The 10,773-nt window shown below is 43.1% G+C and overlaps 1 protein-coding gene across 1 annotated transcript; it reads right to left on the bottom strand.

Moving 5' to 3' along the window:
• Window positions 1-2,556: 2,556 nt before the first annotated feature.
• On the bottom strand, window positions 2,557-9,938 carry GATD3 (glutamine amidotransferase class 1 domain containing 3). Its single transcript, XM_068915701.1, has 7 exons — window positions 9,825-9,938; window positions 7,038-7,090; window positions 6,112-6,225; window positions 5,626-5,745; window positions 4,695-4,787; window positions 4,214-4,370; window positions 2,557-3,587 (listed from the first exon to the last, which is right to left on the bottom strand). Exons 1-7 carry the CDS (start codon window positions 9,936-9,938, stop codon window positions 3,459-3,461), a joined length of 780 nt encoding a protein of 259 aa, XP_068771802.1. The 3' UTR covers window positions 2,557-3,458.
• Window positions 9,939-10,773: the final 835 nt, after the last annotated feature.

The raw sequence follows: 10,773 nt of genomic DNA, 5'->3' as shown, positions 1-10,773 counted from the left end.
AGGAAGGGAAAATCCAAAAGTGGCAGACAAATGTTTCTATTAATCTCCACACACACATGGAATTTCCCTTCAAATTTACGCTGGCTGAAAACCAAGAAGATGGTCTTAGAACTTTCTTAACCAAAGTTAGGTGATCTTTTATTAATATTAAACCTTAAAAAAAACCTGTGTATTGAAGGTTTGTGTTCAGAACATCACTCTGGAATCAGAACATCTCACAAATAAAAGAAAAAGAAAGGTTAATTCTGGTGCATGGTTCTTTCTCCCGTAAAAAACATTATCCGGATGGCAAAAAAAAAGGAAGGGTAGAAGGATGCTCTAAAACCTGACCATTACTAAAAATAATATTTTGCCTCTGGTTTCTTCACGATACAGCAGTCTGTCCTGTCCCTACCAAATGCCTAAGCTCCCAGCACTGACACTCTTTGGGTACCCATTTTTCCTATGAACCACCTTGAAAAGTTTCAGGCACTGAGCAGGAGCTGGTTCCTTAGGTACTCCAGTTACAACTCACAGTCCTAAACCTCAGACAGTCTTCGAGACTACCACTTTAGAGCAAACTATGCTCTCATATGATTTAGCTGTTATTATTTAGCTGGTAACTCTTGTGTTATTTAGCTGTCATGCCAAACTAGGTGAACTTTTCGATTTGTACACTTGATCCTTAGCATAAGACAGTGGGATATTCCAGCCTGGAAGTCACCGAGACAGGGATCGTCATGACCAACATTGCATCTGCTTAGAAAGGGACTCATTGGACTGTTAGTGGTCTTCATTATTTTGGTATCTGGATTCAAGAAAGAATCTCAGAGGATTGTAAAAAGAGGCAACATCTAGATGATCTTCCTGCCAGCTTGCAACAACTTGACATGGCGTGATGGTAGCTACTATTAAAAAAATCTCTTATTCTCAGGACCCCTGAACCTAAGCAAGAAAATAGGAAAACTTTACATCACCACAGCTGCCCTTACTAGGAACTTTAGACATGAGACCTACCTAGGCAAACAGCCTTGTCATGCTGAGGGGAGCCAACAGGAAGATTGAACTCTGAGCACCCGAGGGGAAGGGAAAGAAAGGGGTAGGCGAGTTCAGCTCAGTTTAAATCACTCTCACAGCAGATAACGTTACTGTTAACAAGGGCATCAGTGTTAACACGGTTCTACTCCAGGGGTTTCATTCCATCTGTTTGTAGAAATTCCTGATGTTACTAAGCTTCTTTTAAAAGTCCCGCTGATGTAATGACTTTTTAAAAGGCATGTCTTCTGTACATTTTATACATAGGATACTGAAAGTTCTCTATTTGATTCAAACAAGATCTGAATATTTGCTATGACATTCAGACCTCTCCCACATCCTGCCAGGACTCCATGTATAAAACTGATACCACAAATATCCATTAATGTACAAACAAATCCCACAAAAGAAAGTCTTTATTTGCACTTAATTATACATTGGCAGAGCATTGGCATTGGCATTTTATGAACCATGTCTGCCACTGTGATTACTTGTTTTACGTGCAGGATTTGTTCATAACCACAGTTGAGTTCATGATCTCCACAAGACAGAATGCTAGCCAGGATCTCTATGAAAGTCCTGAAAAGGAAAAGTGTCCACCCTTGACTTCAACTTCAAATCTTCCAAAGCCCAACAGATAATTTTTTTAGTGACAAAAATAAATCACTTGCTAAGAGGCTCCAGAATCTAAAACCGTTCTCCCAGCAACACAGATTAGGCAAGCTGAGAATTCTCACTATTCGTATTTAAGCTTCATTCCTCCTCTCTGTTCCCCCTAATAAACACATTTCAAACCTCTAGTGAGCCTCCAGCTATAGACAGCATTTACAGTATTTCAGGCCAATCTGAGGCCCATATGTTTAATTTTTGAAATACGCAGCTGTCCCTTAAAAGCAGAGGTTCCCTTTAGCATCTGCCATGTAACAAGAGCTTTAATATAGCATTTGGTATAGTAAGTAAGTAGAGAGTAGTTCAGTGGCCACATCAAAAGCTGTTTAGCTTTCTTACCATGGGAAGCAGGGGGGATGAGAAAATAACCATAATATTTTTACTGCATTCGTATGTCACACAGTAACCAAAGTAAGAGAGCATAAGCTGGCAACAAGAAAACCACAAACTCTCCCAGTCCATATTACAACCTTCCAAGGAATGACAGTACAACAGAAGATTTGAGATTCTTGAAAACTGGCTTCGTGCATACGGTGTAAATTGTGGTGGTTTAGCCAACCGAGGGCAAGATATCTGGCTTATGACACCAGCTGTTGAAAAGATGTATAAGGAGTACCAATTTAATTATTTTTAATTTCAGAAATGTTGCTTGCTGCTGAATAGAAAGGTAACAAATAACTTGGAGGAGGAGAAAGGGAACTCAGCTGGACTCTATACAGGAAAAATTCTTCAAAAATGATGAGAACTGAAAAACAGCAGACAAAAAGAGAGGAAGTGTAAAGAAAAAGAGTCCTGAAGAACTGCTAGAATATATCAACCAGCAGGAGTTATCAGAGGCAGTTATCAAACACAACTGAAGCGACAAGGATGAGATAAAGGCAGAAATTAATTTATTTATACATCATTCTTTCACACATTCAATATTTCTTTGGAGAAAGCTTTATCACCCTAAAGTGAGGAAAGTGAGGATAACTTGAGATTTGTTTTTTGTCCACTGCTAACCATGCAACTACTTTAACATGGACATTATCTTACAAAATTGTGCGTCACATCAGCGGATTATTCTCTCTTTCATTTCAAGTCCTTTTTTAGCTATAATGGGCCAATGGATTTTTCCAAATGCTAGTATTGTGACACATAAGATGTATCCTGCTGATAATATTCAGTATGGCTCCTCTGCGGAAATGAGTTCCTTAAAATGGAAAAATAGAACACAGATGTTTTAAATAATGTTGAGGTAACATGAGGATGTGGAAGATGTCTGTTCCCTTGGCTACACCACAGTTGATTCTGGCTTTTAGTTCACAGATACGGGCCCAGTTGCCTGAACCATGAACCACGCACTATTTCTTCTCTATTCCCATTCTTAGCCCACTAGATACACCGCCACTCCCCCTACTGTGTCCCTACAACACATCTGCCCTCAGCTTTGGAAAGGCCTTTACTCTTTTTTTGCCCTCATGGAAATGATTTGACCTTGCGCCATGTGATGAACGGTTTCCGAACACATCCACACAGCTCTCTCCAGCTGAAAAAGCTCAAGGAAACGCTCTGTGTCTCAGGCCAGACTGCTTATATTCTGCGAGCCGTTCTGCAGGCCCCTCTCCTGGAAAGCACTTGGAAATTCCCACAGCTGGGAAAGAATCAGTTTCATATCAGCACTTATGAGAGCGTGAACAGGAAAAGCAGGTGAAAATGTTTCCATTGGTCCATTTTTTTGATACTATACCCTAAATTCAAACATTTCTAGAGTTTTACTTTTAGAAATAGTCACTTTACTTGCCAGTTAATTTTAGCACATTTTTTACCATGGCTCCAATGCCATCAAAGATGTTATGTAATTCTGTTTCACACATGAATGCTGGGGTAGTTACCACCTTGTTCTTTGCATCCACGTGAGCTTCGTAAAGAGGAGTTAAGGAAAACACAGTCTATGCCTCACTCGCAGATGCTATCCGCAAAATATATTGCCATTGACAAAACCTTACCATTCTACTACCCCTTAAATACGCACCTCCAAATATATCACTGTCCAGCTGAAAAAACAGCTGCAACCTATAATCTGAAATATTGAAAGTTATTTTGCCAGAAATACAAACACTGCAAGAGCAATCTGTGGGAATAACGTTATTCAGAAACGCAAGAAAACTTGGGAAACTTACTGCTTGTAAGGAAACTGTACAGTTTGTTTGATCATAGCTTTAGCCTTTGGAGAAAGAAAAAAGTCTCAAAGAAAACTGACCACTTGTGACTCATGCCAGTTTTATGTGCAAATTCACCCAGCATTTCCGGCCTGCCTGTGTTACTGGGTGTCCAAAGGTGTCCTACGGAAACAGCTGAGCACTACTTCTAACTGTGCAGCTGCGTGAGGGAAACAACGTTGCCAAATCATGCACCATATCACATGCTATATACACTATATATTCCCACTAAACACTAAGTGGAAAAGCACAGATCCTGTATGTATTTACTACTGTAATAACACACTACTAAGTTGTCTCTCAGCATGGAAATTCATGGGAAAGGATATAGTTACTTCTTTGACACAGTGCTTTCCTCCCAGTTCTTTAATGGCTCCTGCAGTTCCAGCATAAGGCCACTTGCCACCTTCCTCTTCTTCATGCCCCACAGTTACCTCAGCACCAGAGAGAACCTTTGCTGCCAGCACTGGTGAAATGCAGCAAAGACTGTTAAAAAAAAGAATTATAAAAGAGAGATTCCATGATGGCACTCTTTCAAAACCTAGTCATAACTGAAAGGATGCAAAGGCACATGCTCTTACAAATCTGAAAGACATCAAAAGGCAACTTCTGCTCAACATGTTCTTAGCTTCATCTTTCACAAACACCTACACACACACATCTTGAAAAACACTTTAGATACTGAACATTTCTGAAACTGAACATTTCTTTTCTAGTTCCAGCACTAACAGCTGTACATTTCCACATGACATACTTTGTCTCCACATTCACACTATCAAATAAATGCCCCTCTACAATTTATATACGTACCCAATAGGTTTGCCTGCTTTGTGGAAGTCTTTCAAGACACGTTCAACTTCGCTATTCACCTTGCAATCTTTCCCATCAACAGCAAAGGTAGATCTGCCACAAGGAGAAACTTTATACATACCTCAGCACAAACGTACAAACAGAGATGCCTACCAGCCCCGAGACTGGCTCTCAAGGGCCATCACAAAAGCAGCAGCTTCTAAGAGGCCGCTGAAAAATGCTGTAGGAGACCAGCACTACTTAAGTGAAAGTGACGCTCTTCTAAGGCTCTAGTATGTCAAAAAGCTCCTTACTTAAGATAAATATGTAGAAATAAGCATTATCAAATCAGCTTTCTAAGATTACTCAGAAGCAGAACGGCAATTTTATCAGGGACCAAAAACACGCAAAGAGAGCAGGAAAGGCTTTTCAAAGCCAACGAAAGGACAGGTCAGTAACAAGACAATCAGAACGTTAACACATGATTTCCACTTGGCTAACACATGGCACTTTTTTTTTGAGCCAGTCATTGTTCTACTGTTATTAAAGCAAGACAGGACTTTTTGGAAGCCAGGCACTTTGGATATGAAGAAACAGAAGGAAAATACCAGGAATACCCAAAACTTACAAAGTTTTACCTTTGCACTCCTCAGTAAGACCCCCAAACAACCACCACAGCCCAAGGGTAGGGAGAAAATGACTTTTTATGCATTATCTAAGCTCTAAAACTCTGACCAATGTCATTGGGAAAACTTAAAATGCGACAGTGCCAATAAGAAATAGAACTGGAAACCAACATGAATGACATTGAACACTTAATTCCAACACTTTGAAAGGAGTTTTCCTTAGTAAATTAGGTAGGGTTACATATGTACTAGAGAAAGCCATTTATTGCTTGCTGTTTTTAGCGTGTGAGTCATAAGGAAGGAGTCCAATATTTACTTGCACTCACAAGTTTTTAGCAGCTCCAAATCCACCAGGAAATATCACAGCATCATGGTCTGTTGTAGTAAGTTTAGCCAGGCTTGTGATTTTACCACGAGCAATCCTTGCAGATTCCACTAAAACATTCCTTGAAGAACCAGAAATTAAACAATGAGACAAATGAAGCATTTGTGCACAACAGAGCAAAAAGAAAGATTTGGCTGGGAAGTCAGCGGTGGAAGAAGCAAGACGAACAGTGGCACCACATAATTGAAGCTCTAGCTGCTTCTAGAACACTGCTACTGGAAAATGAAGGCATTGGGATATAGTAATAGCATACAGTCATCTCCAGAAAAGGCCTTCAAGCCCTTCTCTCCCAACAAAATGCCAGCTTACATAAAACCCAGTCAGCAAGTGCTACAAGATCACCTATAGGATGCTACGTCTGAAGAACTCCTAGCTTGTATGAGACCGAGACCCAAGAGTCACAGAACAGATTAAGCACGGTTCTTACCTTGACTCAGCTTCAGCTGGCTGCCCTTTACTGTGGTCAATGACATGCATCTGAGGAACATCTGGAGCATACATCTGAACCTCAGCTCCCCCACGACTAAGGTGTACCAGTATGCTACAAAACCAGAGATAAAACACGCTGAGAACCTTAGAAGAGAGGCTTTATCTGGCCCCTAAGTCTTGCTAGAAATATTCCACCAAATTTTGAAAAAAGGGGAGGAAATAATCCCACTCTTACCAAAACATACTGAGCATGAAGCAGCAAAATCATTCTATATAACACTCGAGTTCAGAGCAAAAAAAAAAAAAAAAAAAAAAAAAGTCAATCTGGAGGCAGGGACAGGACAGACAAGCTAGTGACAACAACTTTTATCATTCAGTGCTCTTATACAAGGAACAATAAAAATTTTCTTTCTAATTGCAAGACCTCAGGCTTACAGAAGAGTCCCACAAGTAGCACACCTAGGTGAATATTTAACCTAGGTCTATGTCAAATATCTTTTAGAAATAAATACTAAGAATTGAATTGAATTAATAATTCAGCTTGAATATTAACAATTCTGGCATTTGATTGAGGACCAGGAATGAAAGCTCAAGGTGATTAAGTCCCTATTTATCTTGCTTAAGCTTGTTTCTGGAAAACTGAATTGCTGTTCCCGAAGGAACGACACTCTCTCTCAAACTTACTGCTCTGGCATTGCATATGAAGTGCTGGATCTTTGGACAGTCCTTGTGTACTGCAAGGAAGCAGCCTGATTTCTCATCAAGCTGTGAGAAAACCGTGAAGCTTCATGGGCTGATGAAGAAAAACCATCACAAATCTGTCAGGGTAATTTTGACAGCCCACGGAAAGCAGAATTGAATTCAGAGCGTTCTAACGTAAAGCAGGTAGGTACTTTTGGTGGCCAGTTACAGAAAGCAACTTACGCTGAGGCCTCATGAATTTCTGTGCCATCATAGACACCACAGCCGGACAGGACCTGCAGTAAGAAAATTAAGAAATTATTTCAGGTGATACAAAATTTCCTACAGAATCTTTCATAAACCCTGTGAGATTAAAAAAAAAAATCCACACCCTTAGGAACAAGGTCTTTATCAAGCCAGTCAACATCAAGCTGCTAGCCCTGGTATTGCAGTTTGACATACTGCACAACCAGTATACCCTTTTTATAGTTATCTGTCACACACGGGTCTCAGATATAACTAATATTACTTTATTTGCTTCTGCATTTATTCCTCAGATTTGATAAATGGACATGATAGTCTTAGGTGTGTTTTCATTATGCATGTAGTGGGTTATTTTGAATATCATAAGTTTATTTATGAGGCGTCCTTATCCTTGTGAAATACATTCTCATCTGGACACACAACAAACAGTAGTAGGATAAAAATGCACTTCAAGGTTGCATTTATGATATGCTATTTTACCTGCTGCTGACTTTCTGTCTGAGGATCCACATCAGAGATCAGTAGCTATATCATTTTCAATAATCCAAGTATGCTACATTAGCCATACTTTTCCTTATTACCACAGTAATAATGATTTCAAATTTTCAACTTCTGTTTGTTTATACACACAGGAGCATAAAACACACAAAGCAATCAGCTATCTTTGTATGAGTGGAGGGAGTCTTTCATAAAGTAGGAGAGATAAAATATTAACACAAAAAAAAAAAGGAAAAAAGTGATTGCAAAAACAAAACAAAATAAAAAAAACAGCTAAAGAATTCTCTAGTTCCTGAAATGAAATATAAATAATTGTGGTGGGTTTTGAAAATCCTGTGGAAGAATCTCCATTTATTAACTTTATTCTCTCTCCTCCTGGTTTTGCCTATTTTCAGGAGCTTAATAAGTTTTTAATTGCAGACACATAAACAGACACAACTATAACTGTCACATTTACAAACGTGGGACTGAAAGGAGCTTTCAGACACACCATCCAGTCCTCAGCTATCACAGGCCTGACATCCTACAATCACCTTCACCAAATGAGTAACATCTCATTTAAAACTAGTTTTTTGGTCCCTGCTAATCCTAACTAAAATCTCACTGCTCCGATATTTAGGAACCTCCTTCTACTTTCCAACTGAACCTACCCACTTAATTACTCATGAATATGGCCAGTTCTTCCTCATTAGTTCTTGTGTGTCCACTGTCCCTTAGGTTAAATTGCCAACTCACGTTCCCCAAAATATTTCTAGAGGGAAACTACAGCTTGTCTCAACCTTCCTTTCACTAGCTTAAACAAACTGCTTGCTCTTTTAATCTTCCTTTCATGCCACGGACTTCCATCTCCTCACCCACACCGCTTTCTTCATTTATCTTCCGTAGCACAAGAGACTAACGATCTAGCGGAGGTCTCACCACTGCCTTCAGAAGTGACGTTATTTTCTTTCTCTGGGACATGCACTGCCTAGAATTAGGCTGGTCTACCCTGCTATCAAACCACTTTGGTGGCAAACAGCCATATCATTACTGCGTAATGCACCCAGCTCTCTCTCCTCATCATTATTTGAAAACCGTAAGTGATCACTTCACAGAAAAAGTTACTGTTACCAATCCCCAGCTGCACGACCTTGCATGAGTGACTACCTTCTGTCTTGTTCTACTGCAGCAGTCCGCCCAGCTCCCTCTTGTATAAGGCTTCCGTCCTTTTCCATACTTATGTCAACCTCCAGCCTTACATCACCAGTACCTTTCAACACAACAATCTCACTTTTTTGTGCTAAGATTTTGTTTTGTTTCCAAAACACGTTCTCAAGGCCGGCATAATACGGAGATTAAACTGACAGGACTATCTTCTTGAGTGCTCTTCTCCTCCTTTGCAAATACACTTGTTCTTCTCTCTCGACATAAATACGCTTGCTCTTCTCCAATCAGAAAGTCATTCTTAGCAGATTTATTTAAAGTTTTTGCTAGAGGAAATTTGAAATCAAGAGTGGAGAACATCCAGGCCTCTGCCCTGAGAAGTTTTAGATTTGGAGGCTTTGCGTGTGTCTTGGGTGGGGTGATTTCCACATCTGTATTCTCATCCCCATTAGCTACCCTGCTTTTGCTCTCTTTCTCAGTATCCTCCACCTCCTCTAAGAAATCTCGGGCAAAGCAGCTTTTAATTTCTGAAGGGAACCTGGGTTATTTTCTACCTTTATTCCATCCTCAGCCCTCAACAGCCTGGCTTCTTTTTATCTGCTCTTTTTATTTATAGGTCTGGGGGAAAGAAAAGCATTTTGGCTTTTGTTTTAATGTATTTCGCAAGGTCCACGCTTTTTTTTGCCTCCTGCCACGCTCAGGAATTTACGCCGCTGATGTCAACAGCGACGTTTGTTCCCTAGTCTGCAGGTAAAACGCTGCGCCTTGCCAAAACGCCCGCGGCGCTCCCGGCCAGCAGCGGCCTTCGAGGTTCTCTGCGCTGCGTCCAGCCGCAAAACACCCCTGCCCCAAACCCGCCTCCTTCCCCCCAGCGCGGCCCTGCCGTTTCTTCGCCCTTCACGCCATCAAGCCGACGCCCTTCGGCGACGACACTCCCCCCCCCCCCCACCCCGCCAGCCGCCTTAGCAGCCCGCTCCGCTTCCCGCCTCAGCAGCGGCGTAACGGCGGCTACACCCTCCCCCGGCCCCCGCCGCCAGCCAGACGCAGCCGGATGTCCTCCCCCCCCCCAAAAAAAAAACTCACCCACCCCCTCCCCCTCCTGGCGGCCCGGCGGCCGTTACTCACCACAGCGACGCGGGCGGCGCGGCGGCGCCCGGCCGAGCAGTGCAGGGCGGCCAAGCCGGCGGGCGCCGGCCGCCGCAGCGCGGCCCACAGGGCCGGTCCGCCGGCCGCCAGCATCGCGCCGCCGCGGGCACGGGCACGGGCACAGGCACGGGCACGGGCACGGGCACGGGCACGGGCAGCGGCGGCGGCGGCGGCGGCGGCGGCGGCGAGGGGGAGCCCGGCGGGCCGAGGGCGGCGGGAGGCTGCCCTTAGCGGCAGCGCCTCCAGAGGCCGGGAGGGTGATAGCGGGGCACGGCGGGTTTGCTGTGACCGCTCGGTTAAAAATAAACCTCCCGGCCGGCCGCCAGCCCCTGGTGGGCATTCACTGCAAAAGCAGCTTGGAAGCCAAAGGGCAGCGGCGCCGCCTTAGTCGCAGAGGTAAAAGGGCGCAGGGGGCCCGCGGCCGGGGCGCACGGCCCGCACGCAGGGCAGCGAGCGGCGAGACGACAAGGCGGCCTCCCCGCTTGCCTTCTAGGATCTCGTGAAATACAGCTTTCCAAAGAAGGGAGGGGGGAAAACAAGTTAAAGGAGTACAGCCTAACCCCATTGCACTCGGCCGACAACCTGTGCAGACGCGCACGAAGATGAAGCCAAGCTTTGGAGCTACCAGACTTAAAATCTAATATTGGAAAATGTTATTGGCTTTCACATGTGTCGTAAGATTTGTCTGGATAACCTAAAGACTCGTAATAGCTTAAGTAAAATGACTGGCAGGAGCAGAACGTGTCCCTAGCTCTACCTAAGTGCTGATACCACACCGCCCCCTCCCCAGGGCTCTCGGCCTGTGTGGAACTTACAATTTGCAAAATTATCATCTTCAGAAATGTTTTGAACATGAAGAGTGAAATAACCCCAAAGCACGTCTCTCTTTGGATTTTCTCCACACGCTGTGTTTTGTAATGCTGTGAGC

The sequence above is a fragment of the Struthio camelus genome, chromosome 1 (assembly GCF_040807025.1).
Source record: "Struthio camelus isolate bStrCam1 chromosome 1, bStrCam1.hap1, whole genome shotgun sequence".
NCBI lineage: Eukaryota > Metazoa > Chordata > Aves > Struthioniformes > Struthionidae > Struthio > Struthio camelus.
This window is presented reverse-complemented; position numbering and strand designations above follow the sequence as displayed.

Excerpts from the sequence above, each read along its gene's own strand:
- GATD3 (XM_068915701.1), bottom strand. The coding sequence starts at position 9,938 with ATGCTGGCGGCCGGCGGACCGGCCCTGTGGGCCGCGCTGCGGCGGCCG. Across the intron at positions 6,226-7,037 it reads GAAATTCATGAGGCCTCAGC|CATACTGGTACACCTTAGTC; the intron begins GTAAGTTGCTTT and ends CTGGTTTTGTAG. Across the intron at positions 5,746-6,111 it reads CCAGCTGAAGCTGAGTCAAG|GAATGTTTTAGTGGAATCTG; the intron begins GTAAGAACCGTG and ends TGGTTCTTCAAG.